General features: G+C 45.9%; 1 protein-coding gene across 7 annotated transcripts in view; it reads left to right on the forward strand.

Moving 5' to 3' along the window:
- Positions 1-19,975, forward strand: part of LOC137437993 (histone deacetylase 4) — a 269,336-nt gene extending 249,361 nt beyond the window's left edge. For all 7 annotated transcript variants that reach the window (XM_068132830.2, XM_068132831.2, XM_068132833.2 and 4 more), the window contains 17 exons: positions 785-959; positions 3,755-3,942; positions 4,083-4,358; positions 6,452-6,644; positions 7,290-7,423; positions 8,468-8,573; positions 8,900-8,949; positions 9,146-9,253; positions 10,366-10,421; positions 10,702-10,789; positions 10,936-11,055; positions 11,424-11,521; positions 13,196-13,314; positions 13,721-13,854; positions 14,072-14,156; positions 14,698-14,836; positions 14,974-19,975. In XM_068132830.2, the coding sequence (XP_067988931.2) occupies positions 785-959; positions 3,755-3,942; positions 4,083-4,358; positions 6,452-6,644; positions 7,290-7,423; positions 8,468-8,573; positions 8,900-8,949; positions 9,146-9,253; positions 10,366-10,421; positions 10,702-10,789; positions 10,936-11,055; positions 11,424-11,521; positions 13,196-13,314; positions 13,721-13,854; positions 14,072-14,156; positions 14,698-14,836; positions 14,974-15,010 (2,106 nt within the window). In that variant the 3' untranslated portion in view covers positions 15,011-19,975. The remainder of the gene's footprint in view (positions 1-784; positions 960-3,754; positions 3,943-4,082; positions 4,359-6,451; positions 6,645-7,289; positions 7,424-8,467; positions 8,574-8,899; positions 8,950-9,145; positions 9,254-10,365; positions 10,422-10,701; positions 10,790-10,935; positions 11,056-11,423; positions 11,522-13,195; positions 13,315-13,720; positions 13,855-14,071; positions 14,157-14,697; positions 14,837-14,973) is intronic.
- Positions 19,976-20,487: the final 512 nt, after the last annotated feature.

The following is a 20,487-nucleotide window of genomic DNA, read 5'->3' on the forward strand; positions in this document are numbered from 1 at the left end:
ATCTTCTTTCACATTATCGTTTACGTCACCTGTACTTTCAAATTTATTGATCAAGTTCATAATCGTAGACCTGTATAGTGTACATCTGCCGTTGAATTATTTACAAAAATCTCACTGTCCTTCTGCTTAATATGACTTATTAAGATGGTTGCATATCAAGTATAAATCAAAAGCCGAACAATGTATGTTTATCCATCAAAATATTAGCTATAACGACACTCAGTAGATCGCATACCTCTGCTCGGCTGTTTACGTCTTGTATCCCACTGATATAGGCCGCATCTGGATCCGGACCTGAATCAAAATCAAATCGGCTTGTTCTCGTCACCGAACCAACTCGTTCACCTAGTTTTTTCATAACTCCTCCACAATTTTTGAGATATCATGTTATATATCCTTTTTGGCCCCATCTCTCAATGGTGAAGAATCACTTTAAAAATTCTGATATGCGGACCTTCACGAAAATCTAATCATTTCGTACTTGTACATTTCGTACATACAACCTCTCCACCAAATTTGTCTGTATCCATCCACAGCTTTTGGGATATCCGGATCACAGACAAACAAACAAACAGACAGGGGCGAAAACATAACAAACAATGAGTCATTCATGTTAAAGTTTTAAATAGAGCACGATGGCACATCCATTTCCATGCAAATCATTTGATTGTCATGCTTTGTTCTTTGACACTTTCTCTGCTGCCAATTGTTGCTTGTGGAGGTATTCAATGATGTTTGAAAAAACCTTTTTTGATATTTGTGATCTTTACTTTGATATCCTTAGGGTGCACTCGGGTCCAATGCAGAGTGCCAGGCATTGCAGGCACTCAGAGCGAACACGCCGGGCCTGCCAACTCCTTTCCTTACATCTTTACCCACATTTCTGGCGTGTGGAGATTCTGAAGGCACTTCAACACTACAGCAGCATCTACTGCTTCTAGAGCGGACCCGCCTGGCAGGTGGGGAGGATTGTGCAAACTGAAGTTGATCCCCTCTTTCATGTCAACCCCCACCCACATTCTCTGGCTACTCCCACAGTTGCACATTCTCTCCACATATCATTTTTCCCTTCCTACATCCGTGCGCCCCTCGTCTCTTTTTCCTCCGTGCCTCTTTTCATGTGCCCGTGTGCCTGTGCCATGCCACCCTCTTTTCCCTCCATACCCTCCTTTTCCCTCCGTGTCCTCCTTTTCCCTCCGTGCCCTCCTTTTCCCTCCGTGCCCTCCTTTTCCCTCCGTGTCCCCCTCTTTTCCCTCCGTGTCCCCCTCTTTTCCCTCAGTGTCCCCCTCTTTTCCCTCCATGTCCCTCTCTTTTCCCTCGGTGTCCCTCTCTTTTCCCTCGGTGTCCCCCTCTTTTCTCTCCGTGTACCCCTCTTTTCTCTCCGTGTACCCCTCTTTTCTCTCCGTGTACCCCTCTTTTCCCTCCGTGCACCCCTCTTTTCCCTCCGTGCACCCCTCTTTTCCCTCCGTGCACCCCTATTTTCCCTCCGTGCACCCCTATTTTCCCTCCGTGCACCCCTATTTTCCCTCCGTGCACCCCTATTTTCCCTCCGTGCACCCCTATTTTCCCTCCGTGCACCCCTATTTTCCCTCCGTGCACCCCTATTTTCCCTCCGTGCGCCTTCTCTTTTGTCCCCGTGCACCTTCTCTTTTCCCTCTGCGCGCCCCTCTATTCCCTCCGAGCGCTCCTCTTTTCCCTCCGCACGCTCCTCCTTTCCCTCCGCACGCTCCTCTTTTCCCTCCGCACGCTCCTCTTTTCCCTCCGCACGCTCCTCTTTTCCCTCCGCGCACTCCTCTTTTCCCTCCGCGCGCTCCTCTTTTCCCTCCGTGCACTCCTCTTTTCCCTCCGCTCGCTCTTTTTCCTGCGTGCGCCTTCTCTTTTACCTGCATGCGCCTTCTCTTTTACCTGCGTGCGCCTTCTCTTTTACCTGCGTGCGCCTTCTCTTTTCACTCCGTGCGCCTTCTCTTTTCACTCCGTGCGCCTTCTCTTTTCCCGACGCGCGCCCCTCTTTTCCCTACGCGCGCCCCTCTTTTCCCTACGCGCGCCCCTCTTTTCCCTACGCGCGCCCCTCTTTTCCCTACGCGCGCCCCTCTTTTCCCTACGCGTGCCCCTCTTTTCCCTACGTGCACCCCTCTTTTCCCTACGAGCGCCCCTCTTTTCCCTACGAGCGCCCCTCTTGTCCCTACGAGCGCCCCTCTTGTCCCTACGCACGCCCCTCTTTTCCCTAGGCGCACCCCTCTTTTCCCTAGGCGCACCCCTCTTTTCCCTACGCGTGCCCCTCTTTTCCCGACACGCGCTCATCTTTTCCCTACGCGCGCCCCTCTTTTCCCTTCGCGCGCCCCTCTTTTCCCCATGCGCGCCCCTCTTTTCCCCATGCGCGCTCCTCATTCCCCTGCGGGCGCCCCTCTTTTACCTCCGCGCACCTTCTCTTTTCCCTCCGCGCGCCTTCTCTTTATCCCTCCGTGCGCCTTCTCTTTTCCTTCAGCGTGCCTTCTCTTTTCCGTCCGCGCGCCTTCTCTTTTCCCTCTGCCCGCCTTCTCTTTTCCCTCCGCGCGCCTTCTCTTTTCCGTCCGCACGACTTCTTTTCCCTCCGCGCGCCTTCTCTTTTCCCTCCGCGCGCCTTCTCCTTTCCCTCCGCGCGCCTTCTCTTTTCCCTCCGCGCGCCTTCTCTTTTCCCTCCGTGCACCCTTCTTTTTCCTCCCTGCACCCCTCTTTTCCCTCTGTGTGAGCCTCTTTTTATATATTTTTTTTACCTCCGCCACCAAAGGTGGATGGAGGTTATGTTTTCACCCCTGTCTGTCTGTTTGTTTGTCTGTCTGTCTGTGAACAAGCTTTTCTTTAAAGTTGTGTACAGATTCAAACGAAATTTGGCAGAGAGGTGTAGTGTATGTGACAAGGACGAAATTATTTTGGTGAAGATCCGGATTCGGATCCGGCTCGTACAATTGTTTAAGTGATTTTTCACCATTGGAAGATAGGGCCGGAAACGATGTATCGCAAAAAGTTATGGATGGATTTGGATGAAACCTGGTGGACAGGTTGTGTGTGTGACAAGGACTATTCATTTCGATTTTGGTGAAGATCTGAATATGGATTCAGATACGAAAATAATTTTATTTTTAAGTGATTCTTCATCATTGAGAGATAGGGCTAAAACCGATACATAGCACGATATCTCAAAAAGTTATGGACGGATTTGGACAAAACCTTGTGGACAGGTTGGGTGTGTGATAAGGATGAATAGATTCAATTTTAGTGAAAATCTGTGTTTCCATTCGGATATGAGAATTATTTAATTTTTAAGTGATTCCTTAATCATTGAGAGATTGGATGAAAAGTGACAAATAACATGATATTTTAAAAAGTTATGGACGAGTTATAACTAAACTAGGTGGAGGAGTTGGTTTGGTGACAAGAACAAGCTGAATAGTTTTTGGTTCAGGTCCGAATCCACATCCGGCCTATCAGTGGGATACAAAACATAAACTGTTCAGCCTGGCGGAGGTATGCGCTCTACCGAGTGCCGTTCTAGTTTTTTTCTTTTTTCTCCTTCGTGTCATCATGTCACCACTTTATTCTCCCTCCCCCACCCACCTCCCCCCACCCCACCTCCTTCATGTGCCCCCCTTTCTTTTTCCATCTGCACGTCCCTTTTTTCCCCTAATCCAGGCATCCCTGTTTTCCTTAAACTTGTCCAAGCACCACTTCCTTTTCCTTCTTCACTCTCCCCTTTACTTCATCCACCTCTATACAGGCATGATACTACAGGGTCAATCCCAACTGGCAGCTCCAGCGAGTTCAGCAGGCCAGAAGGTAGCCCATCACCGGCCATTGGGTCGCACACAGTCAGCTCCTCAACCTGACAGCACGCAGGCCCTTCAGCAGCTTGTGCTTCAGCAGCAGCACAAACAGTTCTTGGACAAGCAGAAACAGTTACAGCAGGTATAGCATTTGCGCTTTCATTTGCTGTAATTAAGCGTACTGGTTAAAAACCATAATTTGCAGCTCTAATCACGATGTTGCTTTGCTGTGCCACGCGTTGGTTTTGCCGGAGAAGAAATTGCAGTTTTGTGCTGTTCCAGCTCCTGCTTACAAAAATTAACAGTGAAACGGGATCCGTGGGCACTTTGCATCACGAAACTCACCCCGAGGAAACCGAGGAAGAACTGCGTGAACAGCAAAGAATGCAGGAGGACGACGACGACGAGGGCGATGGCATTGCAGTCGACGTTGCGACGGTTCATGTGAAGCAAGAACCGGGGCTTAGCGGCGGCGAGGAAGAAACCGACAACGGTGATGAGACGGAAATGGCTCCGGTTCTGCCTCCAAATGGACAGCAGCTTCTACTGCTGCGGCAGGTATGTTGGACACTATTAGTAACCCTTTACAGTGCATGCTGGAATATAGTCTTCATTTGAAAACGTTGGCACACTTTCTGTGTGCAATGGGCCAATCAAAAACCAAACTGAGCAATCGGTCACTCAACGGACACAGCAGTGCTGCAGACCGGTGAACCAATACCAATACCAATACCGGTGAACGGGAGGTTACGTTTTCATCCCTGTCTGTCTGTCAGCAGGATATCTAAAAAAGTTGTGGCAGATTCGGAAGAAATTTGGTGGACAGGTTGGGTGAGTGGCAGGGATGAAATTATTCCATTTGAATGAAGATCCAGATCTGGATACCAGATTTTGTTGAGTGATTCTTCACCATTGAGAGATGGCTAAAAACGATATTTAGCACTGTATCTCAATATAATTAATCTCAAAATGACACTATATCCTAGACCTAGAGGTACGTGGACTCACCTACGAGCTGAATCCCGACCCGGCAAGAAACCACCATTCCAGTGTTTCCTATACAGGGCCAGGCATCGGTGTGTGTGCTATCCATCGCAAGGACGTAACGCAGGAGGACCTGTCTGCTCGCACCGATCGTTGGTAGATGTCAAAGATGCCACTGTGCTTTTCAAGAAGAGTAGGCGAGGTATTGCCGACAACCTGAACAAATTGCAAATCTATGCACCTCTACTAGAGAATCCTATGATGGAGTGGTGATTTATCCAGGATTAGATATTTTAAAAACCACCTTTAGAGGCCATTTTTCCCCGCAAAGCGGGGAAAGGCCTTTTTCGGGAACCGTGGTTGTTGTTGTTTTTTCGGTCCCCTTTTTGAAGCAATGTTTTACGGCCGGATGCCCTTCCTGACGCCAACCCTTTTTGCCGCCTTTTACGACAAGCAGGGAATTACCAGTGAACTGGTCCTCAATTAGCCGACCTCGGAAGGATGACAGGCTGAGTCAACCCCCCTGGCGTTAATTCAGCGATCGACCGCGATTCGAACCCAGGATCCTAGGATCCTAAGCCGGCACCCTAACCGCTAGCCCAACACCGGGGAACCGGGGTTCAGATGTAACCCTAAAACGTATCTCGACTCGTCGTGAACACATTGAAACTCTCTGTCAATATTACGGGACTCCGCATCGAAATGTGCGTGAAAGGGCATGGTGAATGGGGGGAAAAACACGAGTGGGATTATAATATGGGATCCTAGCTTGGGAACACCAAATGAGAAAATGCAGATGTTGAGGTTGATCACTTGTGAACGGTATCGTGGCCACATAGCAAAGGTTTTTGCATTATGAATAAATCCTCCAATCTGTTTAACTTGGCTTTGTTTGGCAACACTGGAACTCTTCACACAGCCCTATCTCTCCTCATGGGGTGAAGAGAGGGTCGAGTTGAATTAACCTTTTTTTTTTAAGAGAAGAGGAGAGCAGGTTGGCAGGATAGACTCGAGGTATGAACAGTGAACACACACGTCTGAGCTGTCCATCCTATGTTCGAATCCTGACCAAGCTATAAACTATCTCCCTGGTGTTTTACAGGCCTAAAGATTCATCAATGTGTCTGCCGTCCATTAGATGGACGTTAAACTGGGTGTCTCATTAGTTGGTGGACGTTATTGGACCCACGGTATCTTTTGCGAAGAGTAGGCGAGCTATCACCTGAACCCTGAACAAATTACAAATTCCTACTCTAACCTACAGGGGCACTGCATCAGTGGCACAGGTGTGCCCAATACTGGATTGATCAGCAAATGATGCTATCCCCTACCATGCTGCATGCAAAAGCAGAAGAAGAAGAAGAAGAAGAAGAGACGAGTGGCCAGTAGGTTATGTAGCGTTAAAAGAGCTTTAAGGAATGTTCCTTAATGTATGTAAATGTAAGTAATTTTCCTGATTTACAATGAAATCGGCACGTCTGTGCTCGTATTAAGTTTTGTCAAAGTTATTGTTTTGCCCTTTTCATGAAAAATGCAGTCTTGGTCTTAAATTGTTGTGTGAACATCCAGTGCAGAATTCCGAAGGAAAGTGCATGAAGCATTTGACCCTTTGTTTCCACACTTGTCTGTGATTCATATTCCTTTTCCTTTTTGGTTTCTGGGAACAGGCAGCCCTCTATGCACGACCCCCAAACCCACAAGCCATGATACTCGAGCAGCAAAGACTGCATTTACTGCAGGCGGCCGGTCTCACACAAGTGCATCGGCCGCTGTCCCGTGCACAGTCCTCCCCTGCTTCAGCCTGCCTCCCACCCCAAAACTCTGCAGAGCAGATACTTCCAAAAATGGGCTTTACCACAGGTATGTCCTTGGCAATACCATATGGGGGTGGGGGGGGCTCTCTGTTGCTTTGTCATCATCATCTCCTTTCTTTTCTGCTGCACGTATTTCCTTTTACTTCCCCTTTAAATTTTTAAGTTTGACTGAGTCAGGAGGGTTGCGAGAGTGAAGAGGGTAGATAAAAGGAGGATGGATGAACTGAGAGAGGAAATTGATGTGTAGATGAGCTTGACAGGGAATTGTTAAATAGGCGGCTGAAGTGGGCTGGTCACATGATGAGGATGGAGGAAGAGAGAATGGCAAAGAGAGCGGTTAGGTTGACGGAGCAAAGTAGGAGGAAAAGCGGTAGATTGTGGTTGAGATGGGAAGATTGTGTGAGGAGGGATATCAGTAAGGTGGGGGGGGGGGGGGGGTTGGAGAGTGGAGAGAGATGGCTGAGGACAGGTGGAAGTGGAGGAATATAGTGGGCAAGGCAGGGCAGAAACTTGGTACCATTGACCTCACCCGTTATAAAAAGAAGAGAAGAAGATTGTGTCGTTTGTCTATTTCTGTTGTGATTGAACACTTGCCTTTCATTTGTGAAGTTGTGATTTGTTGGAGGAGGTAATGCTGATCTGTCAATGGCAAGTCCTTTACCCACCCCTCCTCTCCCCCACGACAAACCAGGCCTTGCGTATGACCCGCTAATGTTGAAGCACCAGTGTACGTGCGGTCGCAGTGGTGGCCACCCAGAGCATGCAGGCCGTGTTCAGAGTATCTGGTCCAGACTACAGGAGACCGGATTGGTCAACAAGTGTGAGGTTTGTGCGGTGCTAACGGGCTTCTGATGTCAATTTGGAATGCAGTGCAAATATTGTTAAAGGTAAATAAATTATTTATGGGCCCGCTTTAAAAAAAACCAAAGAAAAAAAAAACCCAGAGAGATATGGGAATTGGCTCCTGTCTGTCTGTCTGTCTGTCTGTCACGCTATCTCCTCCTAAATGGTTGTTCAGAAATTCACCAAACTTGGTAGTTATGATCACATGGTACGAAGGTGGGATAGCACTATCATTTTTGGCCCCGCCCCCTGGATTTAATCACTGTTGTAAATCAAATGCTAACATGAGAAACAGGCGCTGACTGATGTGGTCTACCAACGTTGTGCTGTCGCTGGCATCCGTCTCGATCATGAAAGGTACCGCTTCGTTGATCCAGGTCTTGTATAAGCTCCCTCAAGGTCGGCCCTCCAACCGAACCTTCTCTTCCAGCTCGAGACATTACATCATATTTCACCAAATTCTCCCTCCGTTTGAAATCAAGCGAGCAATAAAGCAATAACAAGATAATAGAGCAACCTAACAAACACCACAGCATTCCTACCAACCAAAACGATTAGGTGGCTGGCACAAACGGCCGTACGGGTGCGATATAGCCTATCAAGTCCAGATACTTCACTGTACGGGGCGGGAAGTTCGTCCCCTCCAGATAGGTTTCTTTGCGGACTATCTGTCACCGATCGGACTGGCGACCCAGATCACGAAGTATCATCTCCGATCATCTCGTTAGCTGACTCTGGCGAATCAAGCAGCCCCAATCTGTCGGGGACCTCTGTGACTTCATTAGTTTTAGTGTCCAGCTCATTTAGTATCTCTTCACAGGGCGCGAGGTGTCGGATCGACACCGCAGTTTCTTGCCCGTCCTGCAATCTAACATGAGCGTATTCCGGGTTGGCCTCTAAAATATGTATGCGGTCTACCAACGGCTCGTACTTGTTTAGCTGCGGACACACCGAACTAGAGAATAGTTGGTAGTACTTTACGTAAACAGTAGAACGTGTTCCTAATTCTACCTTGTATATGTGCAGAGGGTTCGACCTCGGAAGGCCACCCAGGAGGAGATACGCATGGTGCACTCCCAGCAACACACCTTGCTCTACGGAACGAATCCCTTCAATCCTCAGAAGCTAGAAAGTAAGACATGGTGTTTACACGCGTAGCGGTCTTTTTCCTGAACCCCATTTTGGGCCAGAATTTGAGACTTGAGCTTGTAAGAGATTCAAGTGAACGTCAAGGCCTGAGCTGCTAACTAAACATACTACGGTATATGAGAGATCAGTGTAGGATATAAATGGACCCGCTTTGTTACTCATTCTTGATTTTGGGAAGTTTGGTCGTGAAATCCGTTGACACGTTGATTGCCAGGAATGTTTTTGGGGGGTTTATTTTAGACATTTTTGATCAGCATCAGTCTCGTTTTGTGATCTGTTTGTTTTCATTCTTTTACCTGTTCCTGTAAGGGTCCATCGTACAAAAGTTTCTGGTCATGCTTCCTTGTGGTGGTATTGGGGTGAGTTACCGTGATCCCTGTCGTTAAAGGATTCAATGTCATCAGTTGTTAGCTTTATCATTTCTGTGTTTCCTTTTATTGTTGAATCGGTCTGTGTTATCAGAAAGGATTTCCATCATGCTTCAGGAATGTACAAACCCTTGAATGTCGATTCGTTCTCGTGCTCACCGAGGCTGATACGTGTGCCTGCTCACAGGTGGACAGTGACACCGTGTGGAATGATCTGCATTCATCGGGCGCAGCACGGATGGCGGTCGGCTGCGTGGTGGATCTTGCTTTTAAAGTGGCTTCTGGGGAGCTTAAGGTTTGTTGACTACAAAGACTTGCATGTCCTGCTGAATTAATTAAATTTTTTGTATACAAAGTCGAGGCTTGTGGAATTGCTGGAACACAAAATGTATCAGGACGCAACAGCACAAAAGGAACAGTAAAACGAGAGGGGGGAAACACCAACAGCATGGCCAAGGGACAAAAGGCAGGGGTGCCAGCTCAGAGGGGTGAGCAGTACTACATCAAACAATGAAGGCCTTGTAGGTGGATAAGAGTTCAGGTGTGCCGAGGAAGGACTTTATACCATGGTAGATGTCCAGTCAGCGAATGGCTTTGGAGGCCAAGTTTGAAATGTGGTTTGCCCAAGAAAGATCATGGCTGATAGTGCGAGCCAAGAGTTTGAGTGACTGAACTTCCTCAAGGGCATTGTTTATTTGCCATTTGGTACTTTCAGAGATAGAGTGAAATTTTTGCCAGGATGGAAAGACGTATTTCAAGTGTTTGACCAGCTTGTGATTTTGTCATGGTTTGAAGAAGCTGTTACCTATCTATCTGAGGGATGTCAGGGCAGTGGGTGGAGTCGTCAGTAAATATATAAAGGGGATTTTACAGGAAGTCAGAGATATCGTTGATTATTAGGAATCACATGTTGCCTGGGGCACTCCAGCCTTCACAGGGAGAGGGGACGTTGCACCTGCTTTAGTTTGCCGGTGGTTTTTTAATTGAAGTGCAATTTGTCATTGATTACATGAGCATTGAGGTTATGTCATGTTGTCACGTTGAGGTCATGAGCGTTCGGGTTTTCTATATTTGAGTTGGTAAGTAATTCCTCAATTTCCTTTGGAGTTATCAGCTTGTCAGAGTTCTTTAGGCCGTTGGCAAACCCAAAGAAGGCTTTCTACCTGGAGAGTTTAGATGATCAAACATCTTTGGGCTTAAAGTCTCAGCAGATAAGGAGGGAGGATAGCTTGTGCTCAATGGTGCATCTGATATGGCAGATACTCAAGTATGGTGCAAATGAGAACGTCGAAAAATTGGATAAGTTATTATAAAAATTTGCTTTGTGATTGTTTTGGTGTTTTGATTTTTTTGGGGGGGGATTTGATGATCAATTGCCACCCTCCATGCCCCTCCTTTCAACATCAGAACGGCTTCGCAATCGTCCGACCACCTGGGCATCACGCGGAGGAATCGCTCGCCATGTAAGCAGCACATCCCCAGCATTTTGGAAGCACAAGGTCACACCGGAATGCAATTATGTCACGGGTGCTTATTAGACATGTCGGCAAAAACACCCTCGTGTGAACTTCCTCTTCCTGCGGCCCTTTACGCAGGGAGATATTTTATGTCTCGTGAATAGCAAATCGTTTATCAGAATGTTCCAACCTGCTGTGACGTTGCTCAAGTTTTTTAGGTTTATTTTGATGACATCACACGCCACACCATCAGGCCTAGTAATGGCCAATGTACTATCTCTTTCAGGGGATTCTGCTTCTTTAACTCCATTGCTATAGCAGCGAAGTTGCTTCAACAAAAACTCAATGTGAAGAAGATAGCCATTGTGGATTGGGTAAGGTGTCGAATGTCATTTTTATACACAACAAACACACATTGCCTTTCCAAAGCCAAGTCGTTCGGAAAATGTCTCGACATGTATTTGGACGGATCGGAGGGAACATTTTGTTGATGACGTCATGTGCATCACCGTCTGCGCAGGACATCCACCATGGGAATGGAACGCAACAAGCATTTTACAAAGACCCCAACGTGCTCTACATCTCCCTCCATCGATACGACGATGGAAACTTCTTCCCTGGAAGCGGTGCCATTTCAGAGGTGAGCCAAGAAGTCGGCCAGAGCAGGTGCGGGAAGTCCTTGAGGGTTTTTTTTTAACCGACCATACAATACCAACATGGTATATCTGTTGAGACGAGCTGTTTCCAGAAGCTTGGAATCCAAATCCTTAATATCGATGCCTTCAGCTACATTTTAACCAATAACCTCGACATTTGGTTGAGAATATTCGTCGTTTCTGATTACTTTGATTTATGGATACGATTACGTATCGTGGATACGTATTACGTGGATACGTGGATTACGTATTACGTGGATACGTATTACGAGGGATTTATGGATACGATGGATACGATACGATATTATGGATACGATTTTACTTTGGGAATAATGAACCCGTGTCACCGCAGGTTGGCTCTGGGCCTGGGGAAGGCTTCACTGTGAATGTGCCTTGGACTGGGGGGCTTGACCCACCCATGGGAGATGCTGAATACCTGGCAGCATTTCGGTGAGTTCTACATCAGGAAGTGTTAGCGGGAACGACTAATGAGCGTTCAACCTCTTTGCCATTATAGCAACCAATGTAACCAGTCTTGCCGCATGCGCAGCAATTGAAGAATGTTTTTTGAAAATAAAGGTCAAACTTGAGGGGGAAAAATGCTTTAAATGGAAGAATGGAAGATAATTTTGAGGCTTGATCGTACTGTATGGTGTATTCCAAATTTGGTGGCCATTTATATAAAATGGTAATGCCAGACTGATGTGGTTGCAGTAATGTAAACACAAGTTTAGTATTGACATTTTAATTTGTTCTCTCTCTCTTCGAGAGCAAGGTTAATTTGACAGTGAGGTTGCGGGGCAACGATTGGGCCCGAGCGACAAAGAGGTAAACTTACAGTGAAGCAAGAAATAGAGAGAAAGGGAGGACACACTGCAACTATCAAGTTATGTGTGTTGGGTTAGGAAGGAGGTAAAAAGGATGATTTATTAATCTGGGGGGTTTGCAAAGGGTGGGGGGTGCACTGCTTCCTTGAAGCCTGAAGGAAAGAGTGGGAAAGAACGACCTCAGGAAGGTAGTTCCATAGACAGGAGAAGTGAGGAATAGAAGAGCTGAGGTGTGCAGTTAGCATGGATTTTGGAAGTTTAACCGGGAGTGGGATATTGGAAGAACGTGTGCATCGTAGAGTTGCTGGGGAGGGTCGAAGGACTGGGAGGGCAGGGGCAGCAATGTTGTAGAATTGACTGTAGAAAACAGAGACCTGCTTGCAATGTGAGAGAAACACACCCTGTGCTTCAGCTTCGTCGCGGGAGATTCCAATTATTTTGAGAACTTGATTCCACAGAATCCAGGAGAGACAGATGTGATGCTGAAGGACCAGTCCATAGCTGAGAGCAGCACTCCATTGAGCTATGGATAAAGGCCTTGTAGAGTGAGAGTAGCTCTGATTTTCCCAGGAAAGGTTTGGATCGACCGGTATGGCTAGATGGTGGCTTGCTTTGTAGGCCAGCTTTATTATTTGATCGGCTCGGGAAAGGTCGTGGCTGATGATGAGGCCTAGATGTTCAATAAGCTGAGCCTCCTCCAATGGATGACCAAGGAAGTAGACAGGTTGGTTTGTATGATGATCCTTCTGGAGTAAGAGGGTGAGATTTTCCAGGATTGAGAGACATGTTCCATTTATCAGACCATCAATCTAATTTATCTGCAGAGAGAAACGCAGCCACATTTTGCATAGCAGAGGGATGGTGGGTGTACTGTAAGACACAATGTGGGGTCATCAGCAATAAGGAAGAGAGGGTTTCCAGAGCATTGGAGAGGTCATTTTTATAGATGGGAAATAAGACTGGGCCTAAAATGCTGCCTTTGGGAACTGACAGACTCACTGGGAGAGGGGAAGAGAAGGTTATATTAGTGGCAGCGCATTGACCGCGAGTGGAGAAAGTCAGAAATCCAGCTTAATTGTTTTCCTGTGCTGCTGCCGCCATTACAAAATAATCAAATAATAAGGTTGATTAATGAAATGCAGAAAATAGAGAACCCCACCATACTTTAATCCATATGAAAGAAGCCCCCTGAACCTGCAAACACTTCCTACACACTGAGTCTCTTAAGAAAATTCCCAGCTGGTTTAATTTTCCGTCCCTGAGGTTAAGCCAAAGGTGCTGCCGTGTGCATTTGCAGTTCTGTGGTCATGCCAATCACCAGCGAGTTTGACCCAGATGTGGTGCTCGTCTCTGCTGGCTTTGATGCTGTGGAAGGTCACACACCACAACTGGGTGGTTACAAAGTATCTGCCAAGTGTAAGTATGAGCCCGCACTCGTCATTTATCCTGCTCTGAACGGGGAACGGTCTGAGCTCGTATCAGTGGTTTTATCACTTCTGGAAACTGCATACTTTACTTGTCGACCTTCAGGTTCTGTGCTCCACTTAGAGCTTATGATTTTCTATTTTTATTTTTTATTTTTTTTACACTCACCAAGTTTCATGGGTATCTTCCACAATTTTTTTTTTTAATGTAAACGGATTGAGTAAATTGTGTAGCTTGTCTCAATGTTTAGTTTGGAGGCCTTGGAGGCCTTTCCTCAAATCTGCTTAAATGTTGTTGCTCCTTGTATTTTGGGAGTAGTGTATTGTTTAATGATACGAAGTCCCTGCACAGATAAAAGGAACCTTCACCCGCCCTGGCCCCACTCACATGCTTTTAGGCTTCAGTGTGCTGACAAAACAGTTGATGATGCTGGCAGGTGGGCGCGTAGTGCTGGTGCTTGAGGGTGGTCACGACTTGACGGCCATCTGCGACGCATCCGAGACCTGCGTCACAGCCCTGTTGGGAATGGAGGTGTGGCTATCACATTTATCGGTGGTTGAGTTGTGGCAGGACTGAAGATCAAATTATGAAAATACTTCCTCGGTTCATAAGTCCAGTTTCGAGATTCAGGGGGAAATGCACTAAATAATTTGAGGCACGTCATGGGACAGCCCTCCTGGGAACGTGCAATTGAGGGGATAACCAAGACTTTGCAGCTGTGAAGACAATTGATTGTTGTTGTGTACAGTTGGAGAGCTTTCCTCAAGAGGTCCTGCAGCAGGGTCCGAGTCAAAAAGCCGTCGCCACACTGCAGAAGGTCATTCAAACGCATAGTAAGTCCGTCTTGATTGCACCTGCAGGGCTTGTTGTCGTTTCTATTTTAGCTGTAAAGGTGTTCCTCATACATTCGATGTCTTCATTCAAGCTGCCGTAATCTTCAATGCACATTAATTTTTTTTTACCTCCGCCACCAAAGGTGGACAGAGATTAAGATTTCAGTCCTGTCTGGCTGTCTGTTTTTCTGTGAGCAGGATATCTCAAAGTTGTGGACAGATTTGTACATAATTTTGTGGATGGGTTGGGTAGGTGACATGAACAAGCTGATTAGAATAACAAAGCTGATTAGATTTTGGTTAATGTCAGGATGCAGATCCGACATTAACCATGCAGATTCGGATGCAGAGTACTATTACTGGGATACAAAATGTAAACTGTTAGGCCGGGTGGAGGTATGCACTCTCCTGAGTGCCGTTCTAGTTTTCTGTTATTGGCGAATCGTGTAGCCCAGGAACTAGTAAGACACTTACCTGACCTCTTCAGTTTGGGCAGTTTTCCTTCAGCCTTGACTCCGTTGTCATGCATTGCTTCTGGCAGGAAGGTATTGGCGCTCGCTGCATGCTGGGGGCTTGAGGCTGCAACAGCATGATGAAACGGAAACCGTGACCGCAATGGCATCCCTCTCGGTAGAAGCAAGACAGGGGATGGTTGGCGGTGGATGCGCAGATGACAAGAGGTCAGATTGAAGGGAAGAGGGTGATGGGAATGAAACCTAGGGGACTCGCTGTCGGGAAGATGCGATGATGCTTCCACAGGTTGTTTATGTTTTTGGCGTTTGATGAAAAATTTCCATGTTACTTTGCTGTTTGGCAGACACGTCGAAGAGCCGATGGATCAAGATCCACTATAATCAGAGGACTATGGTGACGCAGTGAAGAGTTTGTTCCCAAATCTTGGCGAATACAATTGGAGCCACAAATGGAATTCTACCAAACCAAGGACCACCGAAGGCTTTACTGCTCGACATGCTCAACCGTAGAGACCCTCATCCGTTCCATCTGGGTCGGTCGGACGAGGAAGTTCATTCATCTCAAGACTGTCCCCACGTCACCACCTCGGCGGGTCCTTCTGACTCTATTTTACCCAATCTCCTACTTGTCGTAGTCTTGAGCAGTCAGCCCTCCCCCCCCCCCCCCCCCATGTTTCCTCAACTCCCACTTTGTAGCAAAAGTTTTTCATCCTCCAAATAGTTATTGAACCTCCTCGCCTTGCAGTTTATCTGCACGAACTCAGCAGGAACGGGTTCCTCTCTTTGTTTTTGAACGATACGATCCGTGCTTTAATCGAAACGTTGACCAATAAGCATCCGTCGATGTTGGTGACTTTGTGCCTTGACTCTTGTGGTCACATGATTGAAGTTATCCTGCAGAACAAATTTATTTCTTTCGAAACACTGGCTGCGGAGGGGTAATCTTTTTTTTTTTTTAACAATATCCTCTTGCAAGTTCTTTCTTGTTTTTATTTTATTTTTTTTGAAGTATCTGCATTATTTTGAACATATACATTTTGTAAACTATTACCTTTTTTTTGATATTTATTCTTTTTTTCACATCTCCGTACCTTTCCACTTCTACGGGGATTCTTGTAAATGTTTTGCTGGTGAGGTGATGACCAAGGAAGAATGCGAATAAGTTTCTTTCCTTTTCCCCATTTTTCTTTTTATATTTCCTTTCAATTTTCCTCACCTTCGAGCAAAGGAGTTGAGGTTTGTTAACCGAGTTGAATATATTAATAACAATGGGAACCTGTGTCGCGCATTGCCATACTTTTTCTCAAGTGGCCGGGTTTTGACCTACGTTAAAATGAGGTATAATTAACGGGAAATGCTATTTTCATACGATGTCGAGAGAAGCAAAGTGTATGCAAGGCTCTCTCTCTCCCCCTCTCTCTCAAAAGAGACCGCATAACATTCCTTGCTTCTGGGAATATGGAACGTTCCCTGCCTTATGAGTAGGAATTTTATGATGTTTAAAGCTCTTGTGGAAGCCCCAAAGGGACAGACTCGAAATTGAGAGCACAAGTGGGCCCTGCATGGTTCAAATCTGCTTGTCCGTCAATCCCGTCATCTTGAGGTTGCATTGTTGGATGAGGGTCACCTTGCCACGATCCAGAATCTCCTCCTTACGATACCGTCCCCTCGTCACGATCAATGTTTTCTTTTTGCAGATAATGAGGTTGAATAATAATTTTGATCAATATCTTTTTGTTGTTGTGTCATTGAGCCTCAATCTATTCTGGGACTCTCTTTATGGTAGCTTCAGTATCTCAACTAGGTTGTAGCCACCTCCAACTTACGGCTGTTTTGTTTCTCTTCAGATGTCATTTTTGGAGCGTGCCATGTTTTTTTGTTGACTTGCCGCCATTTCATTTCCGAATTTAGTTTGCGTGTAGCCTTTGAAAGTTTCCATGTGCGGTGTATGTTGTTGTACCTGTTATTGGGATCTTTCCTTCATTGACAGTTATTGGAATTGACCCCTTTTATCCACCTGGGATTTGAGTCCCCATTTCTGACCTTGTGTGTGACGCTTCTCTGTCTCGAGTTCGGTCAGACCCTTTGGCAGAGGCACACTCCCATCTCCAACAGCTTTTACTGTCGATGACCTGCCATGTCTGGGGCCTCATTGCTCGGTGCTGTCTGTGCATGTGTCACATCCGGCATTCATTATCCCTGTCTGAGTCCTTTTTCGATTGGCAAAGGAGCTCATTTTCACCGAAGTGAACGCAGTTTTGTGCGTGCCACAGTTGGTGCTGTCCTTTACTCCATAAGAGCTCCCTTTTTCTGGCTCTACTTTGGTGCCTCTGTATTGGGCTGTTCCGAGGTGTTTGGGATCGAGTGCTTTATCCCGCACACTTACTTTTCTGTATAAACTCATTCTGGTACGTGGCTATGTTCTGGTACCCATATCCCCCGCCCTCACACTCTTATTTGTCGGTGCCCATGCTTGCATCGAAGCTGCAATTACCATGAGTGCTTTCATTTTTGGTGTTGTTGTTTGGTAGGTCATTAATCCTTTGTTCTGTCTTTGACGCGTAACCCAAATGTGACTGACGTTTCCTCTTTTTATTATTATTTATTTTTTAAAGTAAAAGAGTATTTGCGGTCTCAAACCCTGTTTTCTGTCACTGCACTGTTTTGCACGTGACCGAATCATTTTTCCACACACTTAATGTATATCTGTGTTTTGTTTGGCCTGCCGACATGCGCAGACTGCCACGAGCCAGGACGAGGCATGCTAAACTTGTGCTCATGTGCGACCCAGATTACTGAAGTCTTGACCGATTAGTGCGTGCGAACTTCGACACATCTCCATCACCTTCCCGATCCAACTCCAGGTTCCGCTCGGTGACCCCAACAGCGACCGCTTTTGGTCTCTCCTGCTGGCATTATCCTTCGAAGGGGTTCATGTGAAAAAGTGCCGGTACAGAAAACAGAAAAAAACACTAAAAGGGATGGAGACTGCAAAATACTATTTTACTTTAAAAAAAGAAAAAAGGAAACATCAGTCACAACGTTTTGGTTGAGTGCCTCGGTGTACGAGGCAAGTCACGAGATTCCCATCGAATCTTTGATGGCATTGACATTCATGCAACCTTTTGCAGCATCGGATGCATTCTAGGAAACGATCTGTCATCATCTCTCTGTCTCTGTCACAAGCAATCCAGGCAGACATAAGCAGCATTTTAAAGGCCGAGATGAAAGGAAGTTATCGCGACGACGTGAAATGTTGCAATCCCAATCCACACTGTCTTCTTTGGCGACAGCCCAGTTGGCTCCGCAGGCGGCACCTTGTCATTATCTGAAACTCTCTTCTGTCGTCGTCCATCTCCTGTGTTGTCCCTGAGAAGAAAATGCTCTTTTTCTCCTTGTGGATGCTTTGTTGTGCATTCCTGCTATGAAGAAATGTTTTGTTGGAGTCATAGGGTAATGTTAATGAGTTTTCTGACTCTACTGCTGAACTCAAGAAATTGGTTTGACGGGTACATGATGACTAACAAAAGAGGAAGATACCCTTTGTCAGCCACGAAAACGGTCGTCTGCAGTCTTCGTTCGCTCTGTCCATCACCAAGTATTCACCGGAGGTTGAATGGGACCCGGTTACAACCGCCAGCAGTTTTGGTCTTTCACGAGAATGTTCTGGAGTCAACACATTTGCTCTTCCGCATTTGTAATCATGTATGTGGTGTTACTAGTATCGTTTCGTTTTACGAGACCGATGTTGGTCTGATATGTTCATGCATGACCTTTTTGGGGACATGCCTAGGCTCTGTTATGGTTCCCAATATGTAAGGAATGTTATGCTCCCTATCTGAAGGAAAATGCTGGATTATGATAGCATAACATTGGTTCTCCATAAGGACCTAAGGTACCTCTTGTCAGCAGCTGCATCTTAAGGCATCAATAATTAATCGGTCTGAAATCAGAATCTAGATGAATATCTGAACTCCTGCCACATGGTGCAGGGGGCATGAACCTTCTCATTTTCAAGTCTGTTCCCTTGGAGGGCCCAGGAAAGAGCTTTAAACAATAAAATTCCCAATCTAAAGGCAAGGAATATGCCATATCTCCATGCATATAGAATGTCGGTTCCCTTCGGCGATCCTAGGTAACACTACCGACCCGTTGTGTCATCTTGTTCCTTCACTTGTGCATTGTCGCCAGTTTCCAAAGTGCCGCAAAGCATCTGGATCCTCTGAGCCCGAGCGGGATAGGAAGGCACATAGGATATTGCCTTGACAAAAGTTTTTGGTGTGGTTGCTTTAATGCGGTTTTGTTCTGCACCACATCTTTGCTGGTTTTGGTAATCAAGTCATAAGAGTTTATAAATGTTCAAGTGGCTGCTATGATGAAGTCGATGGAAGTGATAATGTAATGAATTTGGGCTGAGCTAAGCTTTGCTTGCACACCATCACTTTAAAATTTTTGACTTGCTTTACGATGCCCAGGGACTATCACCGAGAGTATTTGTGATTGAAAATGGAAAAGTTTTTGTTGCAAAGACGTTTTTCTGCCTTATGTATTTTGTGGAAGCTGATGGAGGGGTGTATGGTATAGAGAGCACATTTTGGCTGAATGAAGTGCCACATGGCTTGAGGGGACCAGTATATGCACAGTGGAATGCAAGCACACGTGGCTCCAACTGTGTTTTTGCACACGATAAAAAATAAATAAAATAAAAATACTTAATTTAGACATTTTCTACAAAAAAAACATAAAACACATTTTGGAGCCTCATGGAATTTTCAAAGTAAGTACTTTGACCTGTGATTGACGTAACTCCATCTATTTTGTGGAATCGCTCTGTGATCCGCTCGCTCTTGGCCATTGGTTTATCTGTGCCGAATGTATGAACTTTTGCATCTCGTTGTATACTGTCCATGCACCACTGCTTGTTAGTCTTGAGATGCAAACTGAAATATTTTTTTTTAATATTCCAGGCCAATGTGCAAGCTGTGCAAAGCTGCCTTATTGTGACGTTGCCGTCGACGTGCTCTCTGTGCTGGGCGTTTATCCTTGAGCGAGGCTCATTCGTGCTGCTTCTGCTGCTGCTGCTGCTGCCACTTCCATTTAGTCCATATGGTGGAAACACCAAAAGCTGTGCTTCGACCATTGTTATTTCATCGCTTATTTTGTGTTGCACTTGCAGCTTCTGAATAAGTGGCTGTTCAGTTGTGCAACCATTGTTTGATAAAGTCCAAGTTGGTGCTCTATGAGTTCATCATTTCGTTGAGATGTTTCAAAGTGGGATTAAATAGAAGTTTGTAAATGGGAGAAAAGTTTGAGGTTTTTTTTAAAGAAAAACTTTTTTTTTTTTTTACATTGCCTTCCATTTTGATCTGTGCTAACGCAAGTGATTTGATCACAAAATATAGGCCCAGGTTGAGTGAGACGAGAAGGTAATGAATGCAATGACATTGAGCAGAGGGGAAAACACAAGGATACTAGAAGATAGACAAACACAAGACATAGCATCAGGAGCATTGAAGAGGTGTGAGCATGGAACATGTGCAGTTGGGAATGGTGCTCTGGATTTCGGGAAGAGCCGTGCTGCGTTGGTCGTCTAAGAAAAGAGAATAACCAAGAAGTGTGATAGAATGTTTCGGGATGTCCTGAGAGACTGTTTGTTCAACACAGGGTTCGTACGGGGCCTGGAAATCCTTGAATAGCATAGAATTGTAACCTCAAATTCAAGGCCTTGAAAGCATGGGTTTTTCACAGAGCCTGGAAAGGTGAATGTAAATAGTCGTGACTTTTTAACTGTTTATTTTACAGAGGCGATGATTTAGTGTGATTGTGGAAAACGGATGGTTCTCGGAATCTGGCTTGAA

This window comes from Myxine glutinosa, chromosome 12, assembly GCF_964187855.1.
Source record: "Myxine glutinosa chromosome 12, kmMyxGlut1.1, whole genome shotgun sequence".
Classification (NCBI taxonomy): domain Eukaryota; kingdom Metazoa; phylum Chordata; class Myxini; order Myxiniformes; family Myxinidae; genus Myxine; species Myxine glutinosa.